Source organism: Camelus ferus, chromosome X (assembly GCF_009834535.1).
Source record: "Camelus ferus isolate YT-003-E chromosome X, BCGSAC_Cfer_1.0, whole genome shotgun sequence".
NCBI classification, from domain to species: Eukaryota; Metazoa; Chordata; class Mammalia; order Artiodactyla; family Camelidae; genus Camelus; species Camelus ferus.
Genome location: NC_045732.1, coordinates 9403571 through 9425794, shown reverse-complemented (window position 1 = coordinate 9425794; position 22224 = coordinate 9403571). Strand labels below are relative to the sequence as shown.

Here is a 22224-nt window from a genome sequence, read left to right as displayed (position 1 = left end):
CTGGGAAACATTAGGCTTCAACTGCACTGGGAAAACATCAAGAAGTATTCAAGACACCCCACGAGTAACAGTGATAGGAAGACAAGAAAGCGTTTGTCATTAGCAACAGCCCAGTGTGACCGGGGTGTCCCTCCAACGCCTCTTACTTGAAGAAGACGGTGAAGGAAGACGGTAAAGACTTGGAGAGGCAGGTGACTGACATTTGACCGATGGGTTTACCCTGGGATGACCAGTGAACCTAGTTTCCCTGGGGTTAGGGGTTCTAGTTTTCAAACTGGGGCCGTCTCAATAAGCCTACTTACCTGTGAAAACTTACAGGATATTCCATGTACGAGCAGACAGTGAAGGCAAGTGTGAGGGTTCAGGAGACTGACCGAAGGAATGAAAGACGCCTGATGGAAATCCAGGGTGAAAAAGCATCTTCTCAACATAAAGCAGCAGGATATGGCGCTCAGGAATTTGCAAACAGAATATTCTTGGTGGACGTGTAGGGAGAGTGTAGATGTCAACAGAGGACGGAGGTCTCCCACCCTGTAGTGGCTGGTCGTGTTGAAAACTGATGTCAGTAAGTCTCTCTTTGGGACCAGCCTTCAGCCAGAGTCTCTTTTCCCAAGGTGATGTCACCTACCGGTGGGGGAGCTCAGAGATCATCTATTTCCATAGTAGCCCAAAGACAATGGGTGGTCCCCAAAGGGGCAGCCTCCTTGCCTTCAAGTGGGACAAGTGAGGGACCGTCCTGGCTCTAGAGTTTGCCCTGTAACGGGCTGAGGTCTCCAACAGCACAGCAACACAGCTCACCTCCTCCCTTGGCCTCATCCTCCTTACGAGGGTTGATCCAGGAATTCACCCCACCCCAAACCCTCCTGAATGCACATCTCGTCCCAGAATCTACTTCCTGGGACTGCATGTAAGACAGAAGCAGATACAAACTCATCAGAAACAGCCTCATTCTGCCCCTAAGCTATGATCCTGAGAGAAACCCTTACAAATGATGGGAGAGAGGTCTTCAGGCTGAGCTGTGGGGTCCGTGGGTGTGTCGGCGCTTCGGGCAGAGGTGAGACAGAGTGGTCAGTGACTGGAGAAACCAACCACCATGACAGAAAACTGAACTCAAGTTACCCATACATCATCACGCAAACAAGAAGGATCTGCCAAGAGATTATTTCCCAAGAGTCCAAGCACCAGCAGGAAGCCACCTGGGCTAGAAGAAAACTATAAAATAATGGAGTTTCTGGTGCGCCCTCTCACACACTTCTCATGAAATAGCCCATTTGAAGGATTTATTTCTTCTTTAGTATGAAATCTGTAGTATGGCCTTTTGACCGCACAATTTTGTATTCCATCAAGAGTGGATAAACGTGTCCTTCAGCTCTTTGTTCACTATGTACTGATTAATACAAGGATAATGGTGGTGGTCATGAGCACGGAACTGTGAAGTACAGTGAAAAAAAAATCATGTAGAATGGGTTGGCTGGCAAACTATGACTCCTGGGTCAAATCCAGCCCACTGCCTGTTTTTTTGTCAATAAAGTTTTATTGGAACGTAGCCGTGCACATCCATTTACTTACTGTCTATGGCTGATTCTGCACTGTCACCTCACAACTGTGCAAATGTGCAAAGCCAACAATATTTACCATGCACGTGGCCTTACACAGAAAATGTGTGCCAACCCCTGACTGGATATGGCCAAGATGTGTGATTTGTTCATCACTGGCCTCAAGAACCAGAGATTATGGCAACTGATTCCATAAGAGACAGACCGCTCATAAGAAACACTAGGTTGACAAGTCAGATCATGACAGAAGTCTTTGAGAGGGTCAATTTTCACATTTCCATTTTGCCTCTGCAGAATCTTGTTCTCTCACCATCATCATCACAGGGCCAAATAGTACATGGTGGGCAGACTATGGTGACTCTTAAGCACCTTCTTCTCAAAGGTACTCAAGCATCTGGAGACCACGGATATACGTTACAGGTTATCTTCTTTATTTTGAATTGGCTAAACCTCGTGTTCTCTGTAGAGATCGGCAGTACCCTGGGAGTCGGTGGTCTATCCTCACACAATTTAATTTACCAGTGTATTACTACATGAAGACATTTAACTCTGTAGCACCTGCCTTCATGCAGCCCACTGGGAGGAATACGTGTACGTTTTTCTGCAGGACTATGAATGGGTTTGATTACTGAGTGCTGCCCCCACCGGCTGAGGGTGTCCTACGAGATATGGGAAAGGCACTTTATCATTTTTCTAAAACATGCGTAACTCAATTCCAAAACACATCCAGCTCCAAGGACTTCAGGTAAGAAATTGTTTATCAATATCCAGTGCATGCCGAGAGCCTGTGCCACCTGGGACTGTGGAAATCCTGAGGATTTCATCAGTGCCACTAACTATGAACATCTGGAATCAGACCAAATCAGACAGCTGCGATCCTCATTCACAGAAGCCCCTTCCTTGCAGAAGCAAAGTTTTAATTGGCAACATGTAATGAGAAAGCAACAAAAGCTACGTATGTCACGTTTCCACCATTTCCCACCGTGCAGGCTCGGTTATGCTGCTGGGAAGCTGGGTTTATTTCCAAAGCACAGTTGAAAATGCCAAGATTTTTAGCCCTTGAGCCCAGCGATGAAGGGGCATTCATGCCTGAATTTATGACACAAAACAAATTCCATAAATCAGCTAAACATAATAACGCTGACCCAATGAGAGAAAAGAATTACAACCACGGAATTGTCTTTTTTTTTTTGCCAAGGGTGGGGATAGTTTCAAGTTTGCCAAATGAATCTGACTTGTCTCTGTTCCACTCAGCCCACTTTCTGCTTTGCTCTGGATGGGAAAGCTGTTTCTGTCTTTGTTTTATACTTAACAGTATTACAATTTTCCAAGGGTCAGTTGGTCCTTTGATAATTCAAAAAAATGGAAGGCTACCGGGATCATGTAACCATTCTGACCCATACGCTACGGAAAGAAAACATCAACATTTGCCAAAGTGCATGTTGGTGATGCAATTAACATCTCCTGTAACCTGTTCCGTGTGCCACCTTAGTAAGAACTTCCACGAGGGGAACAAGCACAAGCAACCTCCAGTTCCAGCCCTGTGAGTTCGCACCTGTGCAGCAACCTGGGCGATCTTGGGGGAGTGTCTCCGTTTTGGGGTGAGGTCGACACTTAACATCTTCTTTCTGTTCTCTTTCTGTCAGTTATTTCTAGTTTGATACCATGTGGTCAGAGAACAAACTCTATCATTTTTAACTCTTCTAAATTTGCTGAGGTTTTTTTTTTTTTTTTTCATAGCCCAGTCTACTAGAATATGGCTTCTGTTTGCTTTTGGGGTAAACAGTTCTATAGCTGCTAACCAGAAAAGGCTGATTTATAGTGCTGTTCAAATCTTCTATACCCTTAATGGTTTTCTGGCTATTAATTCTATCCGTTATTGAGAGACTCGCACTGAAATCTCTAGCTATTTCTTTTTGCTTTTTCATTTGTTTTAGTTTCATTTATTTAGAAGTTCTATCGTGAGGTGTATAAACATTTACGCTTGTCACGCCTTCTTGGTTAATTGACCATTTTTCACCATGTAACAACTTTCTTCGTCCCTAGCAGGATTCTTTTTCTTCCCTCTAGCATCTTGAGATTAATAAAACGACTCCAATATTCTTTACATTAGTGTTAGCATGGCTTATTTCTTTTTATTTTTCATTGTTAACTTGTGTCTTTAAAGTGTTTCTTGCAGAATGCCTATGGCTGGGTCTTATTTTTTATTCGTTCTGACAATCTCTGCCTCTTAACTGCCCTAAATTGTGCAGTTTTCCCACGTGGAAGCCACATCTTTGTGCTGACCTTGTCCAAAAGGCTATGTGTAGCAGCAGACAGAGGTGGGGGTCTGACTACACATTTGGTGCATTTATATCTTAAACTAGTTGTACAGAGAGTTCTGGAGCTTCCTCCTGGGGAACTACAGAGATTCTTAGGGAAATCATTAAGTTTAACACAGGACTAGAAATGCAGAACTGTGAAAAAGTATTTCTTACAATGATCAACCTCTATAAAAACTGTAAATGTGAAAAAATGTTAAGATAAATAGCGTTATCTTCATTCATTGTTGTTCACAGCACCTTCCTACCCAGAATCCGGCCCCCCCCCCCCCAGCCCTCTTGTAACAGGTTGTGTTTGTGAAAAAGACTAATTCCCCTGGTTACAGGTAAATGGACCTGACGGGGTCCAAGGTCTGAGCTAATGCTGATTCCATTTCTCAGTCTAGTCAGGTACACTGGCTCAAGGGCTGTCACGGAGGCCCGGTGGTAGCTGACGGTTCCAGTTTCCCCATGATAAGGAACACTCACTCTGTGGGGCCAGGGAATCAGAATTCATTTAGGGGAAGCCCAGCCCTGGGCAGCTGAGGGCACATTATTAATACTGAGCCAGCACCTAAAGCATGCACGTGCACCCTAGCTTCGCCGTGCTCCTCTCCCTTCAGGTCCTGAAGGGCTCTGGGGCCCACTGCAGGGTGAATTCCTGAGGACCCGCTTCATGCAAGACACCGCGAAACGGTCATCGACTTTAGATGGAGAAAGGCAATGTGCAAAATATTGACAATTACTGAATCTGTGATCATCTATACACCCTTCAATTACTGCATCTATGATCATGTGTAATTCGTCCAATTATTAAGCCTATGAGCATCCGTATGCCCTGCAATTATTTGAACTATCATGTGTGAGCCCTCCAGTTACTGAATCTGCAATCATCTGTACACCCACCCTTCAATTACTGCATGATCTTCCGTAAACCCTTCAATTATTGAATCTCTAATCATCTATAAACCCCACAATTACTGAATCTATGATCATGTGTAACCCCTTCAATGATTCAATCTGTGATCATCTGAACACCCTTCAATTACTGAATCTTTGACCAGTTATGAAGGACATACAGATGATCGTTCTTTCACAGGAGATTTAAGTGGCGGACACATCTATAATAAAAAGTTGGGTAGAGCCTTAAAAAACAGAATCAAAGCATCACCTATAACCATTTTTCCAAGCACATCCCTGCAGCACCAAGTCATAGGACGAACAAGCTTCATCTCAGCCGTGACCCCGACGTTCCTGAAACTGCCCTGGTGTGCAAGGCCCGTGTTAGCTCCGTAAACAGCCCGAATCTGCCACCACGCTGGTGCTCACGTGTGTTCTGCCAGGTGCCTGATGGCGATGGTCAGGCAGTGGGCGGGCCCTCTCTATGGCCAATGGCTACTGATCAGAGACCTGCATCCGTGCACACCAGCCGGCCTCGCAGGGCCCCGTCCTTGCTCAGGCCATGTCCTACGGGTGTTTACACTGACACCGTTGTGGAAGGTTACCTTCCCAGGTGGCTCCCTAAAACAGCCTCGCATATCCGTCACCCTTAACCTTTCTTGGCACCACCTTGCCGTACGAACTGGCAATTCCACGATGACACCTTCAACAAATGGTGCCAGACTTTATCTTAAGACCTGGTCGTTGGCACACCAGCCTTCAACGTCTTAACATTTTATGCTCAACATAGTAGCAGAAAACAGACTGAATTAATGAACGCGTATAGAACTTTCAAAACATTGATGGCCACCTCTGTTTTGTCTCCTGACCGTGGAATACACTCCCACATTCCTGGGTTGGCGGACACACTGGCCCTGCCAACTAAACCACAAAGGGTTCCTTAACAGGCATCATAAACGCCCTCCTTCCCAGGCACGGGTCGGAGTCGCAGCATTAAGAAGCACGCCACCGTTAAGAAGCACCAGCTTGGGGCTCTCCCTGCTGGTCATGGGCGGCTAGGCTGCACCCCGCAGGTCTGAAAGCCTTGGAGCTGCCCAGCCTCATCGCCAAAGAAAGACCCCGGCAACAGCGGCAGACACGTCAGTGGTTCATTGGACAAAGGATCTTGCACGGCAGAGGCAAAGGGTCCTGGAGAGACACTCCACTGTGTACAGCAAACGGCGAGCAGGACGTAGCAACAGTCCTTCCCACCCGGGGGAGGAGGAGGCGACCACTTACAGGAGGAACTGACGTCAGCTTGGCTCATCAGTCACCAGGGGAACCAGCAGCTCCCAGCCCCTCAGGTTAACAACCATCACGAGGGCAGCTGTTTCCCTTTAATAAACTGGCCGGTGGAGCCATTCTGGCTTGACGGACTGGGGGTGGGGAGCAGGCACATTCACGTGAGTCGGGTGCAGGGGCAGCGGGGGCTGGCCGAGCCGGGGATGGACAGAGAGCAGGCGAAAAGCCACCGTGAGGGGCCTGGCCCTTCCCAGGCTGATAAATGGCGTCTGACTTATGAAGACCATTGGTCAACTTTTGAGTGTGGATTTAAAAACGTGACTTCGAGGCAGATTCATAATTACTAGCTTTCAGCCCAAAATTATTAATCGAGGGTAGCTGGGGGAATTTACAGAGCGTGCCAGCTGTCTCAGGGGAAGACTTTTATAAATTACCTAATACATTTATAAATTACCTAATACTCGATTACCACCCCCGGCCCCCACCCCAGAAAGTGCAGTGACATTCATTAAATTAACACCTGGTTTTGGTTTTACAGCTCGGGAGAATCTGATCTCAAATTTTAGCCTAGGAGCTTTGGAGAAAATGGGTGTTTGGGCTCAACCCATGGGGTCGGACTCAGTCGAGTCTGAGCAATGCTGCCCAGGAATTAAAATCCGAAGAGCTCAATCTGCAGGAGAGAGGATGGAGCTCGGGAAACGTGAGAGCCTCCCCCAGCATCACAGAGGAAGGCGGCCGACACTGCAGGGAGAATTCCTGGTCTCCAGACCCCAGTTCTGTGCTGCCCAGAGGGCAATGCCTTCCTCCCCACGGGGCGAGTATTCCTACCTGCTGAAGTCATCCGAGGTGCGTGTGTTCGCCAGGAAGGGCTTTTCGCAAGTGTGAACAGTGACCTTTCCTGGTGTTTGATCCCCAGTGGGTTGGAGAGACCCGACAGGTCAGAACACCGGTTCCATTCGGGGAGATGTGGTGAACAGGGAGAAAGGCAGGGGTCAAGGACCGGAGAAAAGCTGGCTGTGACCTTCTCGAGGAGTCAGACAGGAGAGGGAAGGAAAGGAAGGGGGGAAGTTTCACCGCAAGAGAGCTAAGACCAGAGGCAACAGTCAGAGGGAACCTGATGAACTCGGGTTCCATAACCAGGTGCTGCACTGATGGGAGTACCAGAGGCTGGCGGGAGCTGAACGTTCCTTCTTCGCGCCTACAGCTAAAGAGCTCCCCACCCCCGAACGATAGCCTCATTTTAAAAAGGCAGGGGGGAGGGTAAAAGCTCGGCAGTAGAGCGCCACCAAGTCAGTCCTCACAGCTTCCGAACTTTGAAGACACGGATGCGGTTTGCACAGTCAGCTGCACGCGGATTAGCTTTGACGCTGAGGGGATGCTGTCCCATTTTGAAGGGCACGGGAAGGGGGAGGGTCTAGCTCAGTGACAGAGCGCGTGCTTAGCGTGCATGAGGTCCTGGGTTCGATCCGCAGTCCTTCCGTTAAAATAAATAATAATAAATAGATAAACCTAATTACTTCTCCTCTCCAAAAACAAAATCAAAATTTTTTACATACATTAAAAAATGAAATTGAGTCTGGGTACTACAACACCAGGTGAGCACTTTGATGAGTCTGGGGTTTCTGTCCTAACATTTTACGCAGAAAGGTAAGCCATTCATTTCATGATTCTTTCCCCCTTCCCCGACCTCCCAAATACTGCCTTCCAAAGTCTGGGCTCATTCAGGGGGGACCCCTATTTTGCTACACGGACTCCTTGCTTTGTCCCTCCTCCACTGGACCCTTTATGGACTGGCTGATTGCAACGGCAGACTTTCACCTTTGAGTACATCCTAACGCTTCAGTCATTCCTTTTTCAGAGTCCCTGGCCGGGAGATAATATCCATTTTTATCTGAACGACTCTAAACCCCGGGGCATGTCTTCGTCATTTACTATTATGGATTTTTAAAGAGTTGGGTCACTTCCTCCGAGGATTCTATCATCTCGCTTCACCAACCAATTCTTCCCGGTTTACCACAGTCAATTTCAGAAGCAATATTTCATCTGCGGGATGAAGTTTCCACAAAGAAAAGAGTTTATCAGATATTAAGCTTTTAGCTGGGCAAGACTTCCAGCAGATGGACAATAGCTAAAGTCCCAGACCAGGCTTCTGTGCCCATTTCATTATCTGTAGCTAAGAACTCATCAGTCATTGTCTGGACCAGAACTGGTGGGCGGCGGGGGGGAGGGTCTACTGTATATTCCCAAATTATATCACTTTGTATTTTCTCTCTTTTCAAAATCGTTACCAAATAATACTCCAGAGCATGCTTCTAGGTCCAGATTCAAAGTTTTGGTCTGAAAGCGTGTAGTCTGCCCATTGTCCTTACCCCTGCTCTGAGCTGTGTCTTTTGAAACAATTATACATTTGTTCAAATGACAGCAGTCCAAGACGTTCAAGCAATGAGAGTCTCCCTGACGGATGCTGAGTTGCTTAGAGGGGAAATCAAGTCTTAAGGACCTAAGTGTAGGAAAGAACTCCGTATGCACTTCCCTTGCAAATGACCATAATTTGAAGCAGCAGGGGAAAAAATAATGGTGGGACAAGGATGCCAGAATCTGATGACTGCCAACATCCCTGGGGACAATCATCATGGGCTTCAAAGAAACATGATGAAACTGAGACAAACCTGACATCTCAAAAACATCCTCAGGGAAGGGGTGGGAGTAGGGATGAACAGAAATGAGCATAAAGGATCTCGCCGGGGTGACGAAAACGTTCTAAAACTGATCACGGTGATGATCACACAGCTTGGTAATTGTGTGAAAACCACTGAATTGTGCAAGTGGGTGAGTTTAGTCACACGTAAAGTGACACCTCAAAAAAAGTGGTAAACATGTATTACATCATTTAAAGAAAAAGCACAGACTGAATTAACATATATGTAAATATAAGTATAGAACAGAGTATCCTTGTGCGCCTCTGTAAATGCAGGAAGGTGGCTGGACCTTTACATGTTCTGTTCTTTTTCTCTCTTTCTGCTAAATGTGAAAACGTGGATGTGACGGAATTGTCTCCCAATGTTCCCGGCGGGGACATACCCAGCTGGCAGGAGGTTCCCCAGGGTCTCTGTCTGAGGCAGCACCGCCAGGATGGAGAATTAACATGGTTGAGAGAAGCCAAGGTCTCGGGACAGGTCAACAACGTGTGGGGAGAAACAGAAGAGAGAAAAGCAGAGTCTGCGCCACAGAGTAAACTGTGGGACAGGACAGAGTCGGGGGAACAGTGCAGACCAGTGGCTCAGCACCAAGGTCACCAGTGACTCAGCGCCAAGGTCACCAGTGACTGGGCTCATGGAGCTTTCTAGACTCTGCAGACGGTGCAGGCATGGGAGCTCACAGGTACACGGGGTTCTGGTGGGCAAGGAGAATGCTTTATATTGCCCCTGTTTTAAACATGAGTACCCGATACTCTTACGAGTTTATAGACAGTCCGAAGTCACAATTTTCAGTAAGATCTCCAAAGAAATGAGCAGTATCTTCAAGATTATCTCCACGGAATCATGAAAGCTTTTTAATCAAAGCGTATTTTTGTTATTAAAAGGCTGCCAAAGGTGGATGCTAAGTCTTTCCCATCAAAATTATTTAAATTCAAAGATGACCGTGTGGTACATGAAAAATGGACAGAATCCTATTTCTAAATAAGTTTTTATAAACGTAACAGTGGCATATCAGCTTTGATTTTCAACTGCATTGAGAGAAATTCATTTCAAGAATTTCTGGTTCTTCCAGCATCCCAGGAAGAAGCAGCAATGTGCATCATTGCAGGAAAAGCAGAAGTGTCTCCTGCAAGAGACGGTGATGAAGGTGAGAGTGTAATTAATTCTGTGCCACATGCAAAATTCTCTTGGGACTGCACTGGTGCAATGGGGCCTACAGGTTTGGTCCAGGAGGAAATCCGAAAAGTCTTACTGAAAAACAAGCAAGTCTACGAGTGAAAGCAGCTCACCGTGGACTGCACTGGACTGCATTCCAAGCCAACTGCTAAAATAACCTACAGTCACATTGGTAGGAAAATACAAAAGGGCTACAGGAACAATTCCTACTCTCGCTGATATGTAGCTGTCACGGGTCAAAACGACATTAGCCTCTGTGATGTAGGTCACTACCTGAACCAAGGGAAAATGGTTACACCCAAACTGTACCTCTATGCACAAGATTCGCTCAGCTTAAAAGATGCAAACGTGAAGACATCGCAGGAACAGACAACCCATGTGAAGCAGTTTAGTGGTAGCTTTGTTCAGAGGTAGCTGGGGACACACGGAATTCATGTAACTCTTTACAGAAGGCCACCCAGAGTCGCCATGTGGGTGCTCCCAATGGACCTCACGGAGTATATCATTAGGCGCCGCGTATATCCCACACGCATCGCTGTACACGAGGGCTACTTCGTTTTCTAATGAATGGCTGGCCAGGAGCCAGGAGCACTCTTTTTTATTTTTATTATTATTAATAGACTTAATTTTTTTAGAGCAGTTTCAGGTTCTCAGCAGAACTGAGCAGAAAATACAGAGAGTTTGCACATGGCCCTCCCCACCCACACGTATACACTCCCCTACCCTCAGCCTCCCTCATCAGTGTGGCGTATTTGGTACAATCGATGAACCAACACGGGCACATCATTATCAACCAAAGTCCACAGTTTACATGAGGGTTCACTCTTGATGTTGTACATTCTGTGGGCTTTGACAAAAGCTTATAACGACATGTAGCCACCACTATAGTACCATACAGAATAATTCCGTTTCCCTAAAACTCCTTTGTGCCAGGAGCACTCTTTTTTGCTAAAAATAAGTAGTAGTCAATCACTCAGCCACTTCTATGCCATTACGTTTATTAAAATTCCTAATTTGTCTGCTGGATGCAACTGTCTTTGTTGAGGGTGAGGAAATGGCAGTTGGAAGAGAGACGGAAATAAGCGCCACAAACCCAAAGATACAGGCTCCCGATATCGTTGGAATTTGAATATTCAGAAGGTGATGGCCCACTGGTTCCATCCCCTAGACCTCAGAGCCTCCACTTGTGTCCCCAGACCAAGGCAGGTGAGCACTAGGGTCACACGGGGGCAGAGAGAAGAGAGAGGCCGGGTGGCAGGAGGAAGACCGGTGACCTGTGCTGGAGAGCAGGCAGGGGGAGGCAGGATTCCAGGAGATCCTGTTGACTCCTGGCTCCATGAAGAGTGCATTCAAGCCATCAACTTGGAGACTTCTGGAATTGCAGCCACCAGCCTGGGACACCAGTTGCCCTTCCCAATAGCAACTTCCCCTACAGAGCTTCAAGCATTAGAAAGAGCTACCGACAGGCGGTACCAACCTACAGCCCTAGCAGGACGATTTTGACTGCCCGAGGCCCTTGCGTCAATCCATGACCTTGGAACCACGTGACCCTGTGTATCAGGTGACCCGTGTCTAGCATTCCCCCTCCTCGTGTTACACCTGAGCCTGGGCTGTGCCGCCTTGCCCTAGAGGCTGCAGGGCAGACAGAAACAAGTCTTACACATGCCAGTGACGTAAACCGAGGCTTTGCCAAGTGCACACTGACAGCCAAACGGCATTCTTCCTCAGCACAAGTTCTGACGGGAGAGGCTGTAACCGGGCCTCTCAGGTGCTCAGCCCAAGTAGAGAAAGTCCCCTAAAACAAGGACCCCAGTGACGAACAGAGATTAAAACTTGAGGTGGAAAACAGCAGGGCAGTTCCTCAGAAAGTCAAACACGTGACTGGCCAGATGACCCAGCCAGCCCGCGGCTGCATACACATCCAACAGAACCAGAGCCACGCTCTCAAACCTGCACTCTCGGGCCTCAGAGCAGCATGTTCACAGGAGCCAAAGGGTGCAGACCACTCACATGCCCATCAGCGGGTAAACGGATAAACAGAAAGCAGTTCGGCCATGAAATGCAATAGGATTCAGCCATAAAAAGGAGTGGGGTCCAAGAGATGCTAGGATGTGGATGCACCCTGAAAACAGGTGCTGAGTGAGGAAAAGCCAGACACCAAAGGCCACATACTGGTGTGATCCCATTTATAGGAAACGTCCAGAATAGGTAAATCTGTAGACACAGAAAGGGGAATAGTGGTGGAGGCTCAAAGGAAGGGAAACTGGGAACAGGGGTGGGGAGGGGACTGATACAGGGTATGGGGTTTGGGTGGGGAATAATGAAAAAGTTCTAGAACTGGACAGAGGTAGCAGTGGAACAAAGGGGTTGGATGTGCTAAAGGCTTCCGAATTGCACACTTTAAAACGGTTAATTGTACGTTAGGGGACTTTCACCCCAATTTTTTGAAAAAAAAATGTTAAAAAAGACGCATCAAGCCGAAGTTTACTTTTAAAACAATGCCGTCAAGCCTTCTGGCATCACTAACATGACGTGACAGCCTCAAACTGAGATGTGGACAAACGGCAAACTCCTGCGGGGAGAGCAAGCAGGCCTGCCGGTCACGGCTTGTAAAGATGTGAACCCACCTGCCTGGCCCAGGGACCGCAGCCTTGGGTCCCATGGACCGTGGGTGTGAGGACAGAGGGAAGGGCCATGCAGTGATGACTTCCAGTCAGCGAGAACACTTCTGTTGGTAGGACCTGGCAGGACTGAACAGAGGGGTAGGAGTGGCCGGTGTCTAGGCTCGTAGAGGACAGATGTCACTGGGGTCCCCTGGGTGATGCAGGCAGGGATTGTCCAGAGAGACCTCATCAAGCCTGCCTGAGGAAGCGGATGCTTCCTGGTCATCTCTTACTTTCGGAGGGGCCGCCATCCCCCAGACAGTTTCCTGAGCATGATGACAATAATGCTTCGATGAACAAGAGGAGGTTCTGGCCTTACGCCATGAAATACTCAACCACTTATTGGATTTCTCATTCTTTCACCATCATCAAATGTAAATAAATGACACTAAAGAGAGCTAATTAACATCAATATCAGCCATTTCAGCTTCTATATCAGTTTCCCCAAAAGTCTGTCTGGAACTAGGCCACTGGGTTCTTGGCACACATTTCCTAAATCCTACTTGGGCTCCTGGGTCCTCTTCCAAAAAGGCATCTGTCATAGGCAGGATTCTAAGAGGCTCCCACCTCCTGGTACCTACACCTTTGTGTGATCCTCTCCTCCTAAGTATATGTTGGGGCGGGGGAGACCCAAGATGTGCTTCTAACCAGTAGGGCATGGCAAAAGTGAAGGCATACAAAGTAACACAACATTGTAAATCAATTACATGTCATTTGAAAAAAGAAAGTGAAGGGATGTGGTTGATGTCCCTAATCAACTGACTTTGTGTGACTCAAAGAGGAGACTGATGTGGGTGGGCCTGGCCTAATCAGGCGAGCCCTTGGGAACACACTCCAAGCAGAGGATTTGCTCTCCCGCTGGCTTTGATGGATCAAACAGTCATGGCGTGAAATGCGTAGAGGTAAGGGGTGGTCCCTAGGAGCTGAGGGCCTCAAACCTACAATCACAAGGAATTAGATTCTGCTGACATCTTGAATACAGTCGTGGCCAACAGTGTGCAGCCTTGTAAAGACCCTGAGAGGGGAGCCAGCTAAGCCATGCACAGACCCCTGACCCACAGAACTGAGACCATCAACGGGTGGTGTTCTAAGCCACTAAATTTGTGGTACTTTGCTATGCAGTGATGGATAACTACCACAGCACCCACTGCCAAATGTACATAAAATAGTAATAACACCACTGAATTTAACCAGCATGCAAACCCAGCAATTCTCAGCTACGGCGGTCACCCCCATCAGAAGCCACAGAGAGTAGCGACGGGTCACGTCAAGGAGGCTTACAAAGAATTTTCAACTTGTCTTAAAGGCAAGCTGTCCTGGTCCCTGGGATGCTTCCTTTGATTCTGTGACCCTCCCACATAGGCAACTGTAAAATCCCTTTCTGGGTTTGAGCGAGAGGGCATTGGGTTTCTGCCACTCCCACCCAAAACCCTTCAGAGTGTGCACCCTCCAGCTCTAGACGGTGGTGACTATCGCCTCCTCGATTAATGAATCTGTCTCTTGGACTCATTTGCAAATGAGAAGTTCCTGCAATCCATTTCATGCTTCGGACGATGGTGAGTCTGCCTCAGGCTATGCAAATTATTTGGTATGACCCAGAGCATCCATGAAGCCAAACGGCTCTCGATGCCCCTTTGGATGAGTCACCCACTGGACGTGTGCTAAAGACGGTGGTGCAGAAAAACTCCTGGGAACTATCTATAGAAAATGGATTTCTCTTTCCCATTTCTAAAAGAGGATTCAACGTAGTTCAGTGTCTGCCTAGACCAACAGTGGTCACGCCTGGTGACTTTGCCTTTCAGAGGATACTTGGCACTGTCTGGAGACATTTCTGGCTGTCACAGCATGTGGGCAGTGCTCCTGACATCCAGTGGGTAGACACCAGGGATGCAAATGAATATCCCATGATGCACAGGAGGCCAGAGATGCAAATGAATACCCCACGATGCCCTGCCAACAAAAAATGATCCAGCTCTAGATATCATTTGTGCCAAGGTGGAGAATCCAGCTCTAAGTCCAAGCTCTGTCTTACTAATCCTTAAATGTCTTTCCTAGGCCGGTGGGTGTCAGCGAGGGGTGACTTCGCAGCCCCCACCCCCAACGCCTGCCCCCTGGAGGCACTGGCAATGACTGCAGTCATTCTGGTCACCACAGCTGGGCAGGTGCGACTGGCCTCTCCCGGATGGCAGGAACCTCCTACAACACGCGGGACCCATCCCACAACACAGAATCCTCCAGCCCCACATCTCAGTCGTGCTCAGGCTGGGAAATCCTGACCCAGAGGCACACATTCTCGCCAAAGGACGGTTTTCCTTTGTTCTCAATTAACCAAAAATGGACTTGGTATTTTTTTTAATGGAATCACACATCTAGCCTTTGCAACGTGAAGACATGCCTTTCAGTTTAGCATCCCCAGGCCACAGAATCCCAGGTGGGGCCCTCACAACCCCCTAGCCAAACTGAGTAAGGGGTTCTTTGTCTTTTAGGTGCATGCACTGAGGAGCAGGGGTCAGAAGTGGCTCTTCCCTGGGTCCAGGGAGCAAAAGGCACACATGTTCTGCCCAACTTTTATGGCTGCATTTAGGTTTCTGAGTGCTCTCACATCATTGCAAAGCATGGGGAGTGCAGAAAATAAATAAGGTTTTAAGCAGCAGAAGTTGCTTCTGACAGCAGATGGGCGTATGTGACGAAACAGTAAATGTGGGAAACACACATATACACACAGTACAACCAACATCTAATGCTGCAAGTCACCATGGGCTAAAAAATGATCCCTTCCCTGCTGACAATTACAATGCAAGGTACACAGTCTTGAAAAGCAAACCTGTGGGGCCAAATGCGTTTCAGAATTTGGGATTTTTTTTTCGGATATTAGAAGGTGATGGCTTTTTTAAAAAAAATCGAAGTTAATTTATTAAAAGGATTCAAAGACCCCTTCAAAGTTTAGCTGCCTTCAGGACAGTTTTGGGCACTCATAATGGACATGCTTGGTTTTCTACACCAAAGTATTCATTCTGTCATGCCCACCATTTAACCACTGGAACAACGGCCCCAAACTGTAACTATATGAGGTCATGGATGTTCACAAAACTTATTGTGGTGATCGTTTCACAATATATACATATAGCAAACTATTATGTTGCACACCTTAAATGTATACAACGTTACAGGTCAATGATATCTGAGTACCCCTGGTATATGTATATATCTGCCATTCAGTAAAACTTCAAATGTACATGTATGTGTATATATGAAGGTAATGGTGAATATACACATATACAACATACGTAAAATACATCATGCCATGCATACACCTTGAGCAAAGTTTGGGACAGCAACCTGCAATCACACATATTAATATTTCTGCAGCAAAGCACAGTGAATATTTTGCATTCTGTCAGATAAATAAAGACTGTTCAACTTCACGTCACTTTTACATTCCCTGCTTCAGAACTAGTGTTGCTGCCCAACGAGTTGTTACCAAAAAACCTGGGTTTGCAATCTTTTTTCTTTCCTCTTTGGTTACAAAGGGCCATGTATCTGTTCTGCAGAAGGCAGGGCTTGGAGAGAGGTAATTCAAGGAGTCAGGCGCTGGCAAAGCCCGCCTCTGCTGAAGGTTATCTTGGCCAAGCTCCCTGACCTCACCCAGACCCAGAGTTTCCTCATATGGGACAGAGGTGGCCAGGAGGGACCCAGGAGACTCTGGCTAGTGACTCATGTGACAAGCTGGGGCATCACCTCCAGCAGAACTGAGAAGCTGCCAGGAAACTGGGGGAAGGAGCTGAGAACAGGACACAAGGGCCCCCTTCCCGCCTCCTTCATGCCCCCAGGTGCTACTTTTCATCTCCAGTTCAGTGATTCTAAACAAAGGGTGTTTTCCCCACCCCCACGAAGCTTTTGGCAATGTCTGCAGACCATTTTGGACTGGGGGTGGGGGTATGCAATAACACCCAAGTGGGAGGTTCTAAACATCCTACAATGCACCGGACGGTCCCCCCGTCAAAGAAAGATGCTGCCCCAAAGATCAGGAGTGCTGAGAATGAGGACCCTGCTCTACCCCAAAGCTCTGCCTGCTGCATTTCACTTTTTTTATGAAGTACAGCTGATTTACAGTACTGTGTTCATTTAAGGTGTATAGCATAGCAATTCAGGGTTTTTGCAGATTATATTCCATTATAGGTTATTATTAAATATTGAATACGGTGTTCCGTGCTCTACAGTAGGTCCGTGTTGTTTATCTATGTTATACATAGTAGTTGGTACCTGTTAATTCCATACCCCTAATTTGTTCCTCTCACCACTTTCCCCTTTGGTCACCACAAGTTTGTTTTCTGTGTCTATGAGTCTGGTTCTGTTTTGTATACACACTCATTTGTATTATTTTTTAGATTCCACATATAAGTGATATCACATGGTATTTTTCTTTCTCTGTCAGACTTATTTCACTAAGCATAATAAATCCTCCGGGTCCACCCATGTTGCTACAAATGGCAATATTTCATTCTTTTCATGGCTGAGTAATATTCCACTGCATATATATATATATATATATATATATATATATATATATATATATACGCACCACATCTTCTTAATGCAACTGTCTGTTGATGGGCACTTGGGTTGCTTCCGTGTCTCAACGATTGTCAACAGTGCCCTTATGCATTTTAAATACTTAATCTAGGTCAGCGGCTGTCATCTGGAGCTGAGCGGACATTGGGAAAGATCTGGAGACGTTTCTGGTTGTGACAGCTGGGAGGGGGGTTGACACTGGCATCTGGTGGGTAGATTCTGAAAACCCTCCCGTGCACAAGTCACTGCCTACAGCAACGCATCTTCCAGCGCTGCAGCTGACAAACCCCGGGGTAGACAAATTCACCATAAAGGAGATGCCCTGATGCCCCATCTGTGGACAAGACACACCCCGACCCGGAACCACGAAGACAGGAACGCTGGACCCGGGACCCATCCGGTTCCACCTGCGGGCTTTGCATAAGAGTTGGAAGTCAAGCCGGCTGCCCGAGATGAGAACCGGCGCTGCCTCTTCGCCTGCACTTCCTCCTGGTGATAGGCGTTCAGTCATCCCTGACGCTGGCACTCGCAGTATTCGCCGAGTTTGGTTTCCCGTCTTGGACACCCTGAGAGGTAAGAAGGCGTTTCTGTTTCATCATCTACCTCTTTTAACACCTGCATCCCAAGGGTGCTAGGTAAGAGTTCGCTGACTCAGTGACTAAGTTTTACAGGGTTAATCTCCAAACAAGGCGTGGATTTTCATCAGAAGACAGGAGGCAAACAAAACAAGGGGGAGGGCGACTGGTCTGGAGAACACGGCTTAGGAGTTTTACCCACAAATTTTTAATGCCTGTTTCATTCAATCGTTTCAGGGATGCCTGACAATACTGTTTAGGTTTTAAATACAAACAGGAGACATTATACTGTTTTTTTTCCTTTCATGCACTGAAAGCTTTTACATTTCTGAGTCCTGATAACATCGGTTGTTACATTATAATCTCATTATAAATGAGTATGGGGCAACATCTCAGTTGGCAGACACGAATGTTCCTGTAAACACCAATTCGGAGAAATAATTTGTCAAGTATCATCATGTGTTTAGTGAACACAGAGACTGCCCCTGGCAAATAACCACAGAATGCAGCAATTGTTCCATAAAACAGTTTCACCATTTTACATGACATCGTCTTCAACAATTGTTTTTATCACCCCTCTAATTCAGACTGCAAGCGTTAGCACAAAGGACAGAACTGATGCAGGCGTGAAATAGGGTGATACTCGGGTAAGAAGTAAATTAAACTTTTTTTTTTAAAAAAAGAAGTAAATTAAGCAAGAACTGTACGTCATCATTCATGCTGATCGTTCACTCACAAGATAAAGATGGAGGGTTAAGCTGAAAGGGGTTACACACATTTCTTAGTCCGTATCTTTTGGGAGAAAAAATCATACATGGGGTTGGTTCATAACAGGTAGACTCCATATGGCAGGCACCACAAAGGATACGTGGTCCCAGACGCCGACTTTCTGTAATCGATACACATTTCCAGAACAGAGAGGTTGATTTGTTTTTTCAGGCTCAACTTTTCAATTTTTTGTTTTGTTTTGAAATCAGTAAAAGAAACCGGGTCCTAGAAGCGGCAATGATCTAAGCGGCGGCAAGTTTGGGAATTTCTCCTTTTTGTTTGTTTGTTTGTTGGTTTAAATATATGGAAATTATCGCACAGCTAGCACATCTCCTTCGCATGAAATCCTGCACCATACACACTAGTTGCAGCAAAGTTACCCACTCCCCGCCCCCTCGATGCCAGGGAAGAAAAGACTGCTCTGGAAGATAGTTTCCACTGAAATCTAACCAAACTTCGTTAAGTGGCCTGTGACAAGATTATAAACGATATGAAAAATAACATTTTAACATTTGGCCATCGACTTCAGGAAATGGTTTGCCTATACAAATGTTTAGTTTTTAATATATCCGACCCTCATAGGGCCGTCAGAATTAAACCACAATGAACAGGAAAGAAAAGGGAAAAGAATGCAGCTGAGTGCTAAGGCAGACCCCCTTGGCCAGAAGTTACAGAAGTGTATGCTAGAGATCAAGTGCAGAATTTCACGGGGCCAACAGGCTAACAGTCACGCACACAGGCGAAGTGGATTTTGCAATTACCAGTCGACTTAAATGAACCAAACAAAGCTCCTAAAATTGATACTGGAGAGGTTGATTTCTGAACCCCAGACTCACTCCTTTGTTAACCCAGCTCCTTCAGAAACACAGCCCAGGTAGCCAAACACAGCCCCAGACGCTGCAGGAATAAACAGCAAGTCCGAAAACTCAGCCCGCACAGCCACGAGAAGCGCTGGACTCCAAGGTCCCAAGGACAGATTCACTGATCTACGTGCGTGCCTCTCAGGTAGGCAGGAAATGTGCTTCTTTTGCACTTTCCGGGACACAGATTCTGGCGGCTCATGACAGATTTTGCATTTGTATATTTAAATGGAAGGATTTAGATATGACATGAAGAGATGGTTTTTTAAAAAAAGTGGAAGGGCTATTAACTCCTCAAACTTGTATGTTTTAGAAAAGCAAGAGGCGGTAAGCTTAGAAGGACACTGATCTTCCATGGAATACATTTGATGACAGAGGTATCTTGTTTCTATTCACTGGCTCTAGTTCAGAAGCAGTGGCTTTAAGATTTTGGTAAGTAAATGGATACTCAATTTCTCTTGTAAGTAAACGATGGCACAAAATGTATACTCACTTCCTCTTAAGTTTCTTAAGTTTCTAAGCTCTCCATCACGCTTTTTACCATGCTTGTGTTTCCAAAATACCACTTTCAACAAGAAAAAGAAAGAAGGAAAGAAGAGAAAGAGAAAGAGGGAGGGAGGGGGAAGGAAGAAAAGACAAAAAGAAAAGAAAGGAACAGAGGGAGGGATTGAGGGAGGACGGAGGATGGAAGGAAGGGAAAGAAAGAAAGAAAGAAAGAAAGTTAAGAAAGAAAGAGAAAGAAAGAAAGAAAGAGAAAGAAAAGAAAGAGAGAGAGAAAGACTACATGGCAAGCTTTCCTCTCCCTGAAGACCTCCCTGTTTCAGAGCAAACAAATGAATACATATCAGATAAACTGTTGCAGGTGGTTTTACAACTTTTCAGAAAATACAACACTACAGATTAAAAAACAGTCTTTCCTGAGTCCCACACCACACAGTTTAAAAGTCCAACTGCCACAGCTAAGACTTGACTCTTACCCCGCGTGCTACGTAACTTGCAGAAAGGGACCAAAATAGGAATACGCTGACGTCCTTTTAAGTTGTGCCACTAACCTATCCCCAGTAGCCATTTTCTGCCATCGTTTATCTCAATAGCTTAGCAGACGAGAAGCAAAAAAAGTTAATCCAACTCACCAGTCCTTCGGGGGCTTTCCAACAGAGCCATTCAGTGGGAGACTCACACAAGACGCCTTTTCTGCAGGGATCTCAACCAGCTTTTCCGACAACCGCCCTGGACAGCACTCCAGGCAAAAGCTCCCGGGCTTTGAACAGTCATTGGACAGCCCGGCAAAGTTATACTGACCGGCACTGGTCATAAAGTCATCACCAGATAATTGGTGAATCTATCATAAAAAAGTTATTTAACTGCCCATGTTTCTCCACAAGGTCTTCCCTCCTGCCCACGAGCTTCCTCTATAAATCAGAGGGGAGCTGGACTTCCTGAACTGAGTAGTCACCCCGTGGCAGTAATCAAAGTGACACACCCCCTCGCTCTGAATACTTCACTGTCATCTTTATCTGTTGGTGCCACGATATTGGGAGGGGAAGTGGGTGGGTGGGGGGGAAATGGACATTTACTCAAGAATACCTCGCTGTGCACTGGCTCCGAGCACTGCAGGGAGGTGGACACGTGTTGGTGGACATGGTGGGGTGGGGACACACGTGCGGACCACTGCTCTCCTATGGGGAGGAACTCGGGGCCCGGGTCAGGGCTGTCAGGGTGAGGGCTGTGTTCTGGACGCTCCGTGCACAGCCTGCTGCCCAGAGGTTCCGCATCCCTTCCCGTCCCGTGCCTGACACCCACGCACGTGGCACCCAGAGCCCCGAGGAATGCATTCTCTGCCAACACCCAGGGTGAGGAAGTCAGCCTGGCCGCCCTGAGGCTCGTGGGTGGAAAGCAGGCGTCGGGTCGACACAGAGGAAGTCAGCCTGGGCGTCTCTGCTCACACACCTTAGGGACACTGGTTCCCCAGAAAAGATAACTTCCAGCATCTCTCTTAGATTAGCATGTCCCCTCCCATCATTATTTTGTTTTCTTTAGGTTAAAAAAAACAAAAACAACAGCGTAAAGGCTACCTCTCCATCTCTGCTGTCATGATTCCACATCTATAAATAAAACATGGCTTATTTTTAATTATTTCGTGTGCCTCCGGCTCTTGGCAGGCACTCACGTAATTAATACATAATGGACCCGGTGATGATATGTTTCTCATTCTTAATGGTGACCCAGGAGGACAGTACAGTGAAGCCCGAAAAAAAATATTTTAACCTGAATAAGCATGAGTCAGACGTCACCAAACAGTGACATTTAGTCTTGGGGAGCAGGGGGGGCGGTGGGGGCGGTGTCTCTGTACAACTCGTTGGAGAGACGGTTTGTACCAGCTATGGTAAAAATGCCAGCACGTCCTGTGATGCTTCTGGTCACTGAATGCTTGAGGGCTCAAAGCTGAATGTCTAGTTTAGCAATTCTAGAACTCTGCAGGTTTCATTTAGGGCTAAGTCACCCTCAGTTAGGGTGAGGTTTGGCTGGTCTGGGAGGGGAGAGAATGAGGAAAGAGCTCCCGGCGTTCTGATTTATCACTCACCCCACCGCCAGCTGCAATCTGGTCCGTCCCTACGCGGAATACGGAGGGAAAGATAAGGCCAAAGGGGCAGAGCGGTCCCCTCCAGCGGGTACCCTCGGGACATGGCTTCAGGACGCTGGAGGCTGACCGATCCCCGATGGGGCATTCCTGCGAGCTGTCCCAGCCGGACCTCTCCCCATCTACAACTCCTGACACCGGGGGTGGCTCCTTCTCGGTTGGAGCACCCCTCCCTCCTTCCAGGAGTAGAAGTCCTAATGGCTGCAAAATTCCCACCTGTCGGTCCCCATCGG

The 22224-nt window shown here is 47.0% G+C and overlaps 1 protein-coding gene across 6 annotated transcripts in view; it reads right to left on the bottom strand.

Annotated features, from left to right (window-relative positions):
• STS (steroid sulfatase) overlaps positions 1-22224 on the bottom strand; it is a 138717-nt gene that overhangs the window by 104875 nt on the left and 11618 nt on the right. Inside the window, exon 1 of one of the 6 annotated variants that reach the window (XM_032475312.1) lies at positions 20484-20863. The exons of 3 other annotated variants lie outside the window; for them this stretch is intronic. In XM_032475312.1, coding sequence (XP_032331203.1) covers positions 20484-20665 — 182 coding nt within the window. In that variant the 5' untranslated portion in view covers positions 20666-20863. Of the gene's footprint in view, positions 1-302; positions 534-20483; positions 20864-22224 lie in introns of those variants that run through there. 2 more of the 6 variants (XM_032475313.1, XM_032475315.1) reach the window with 2 other exon arrangements.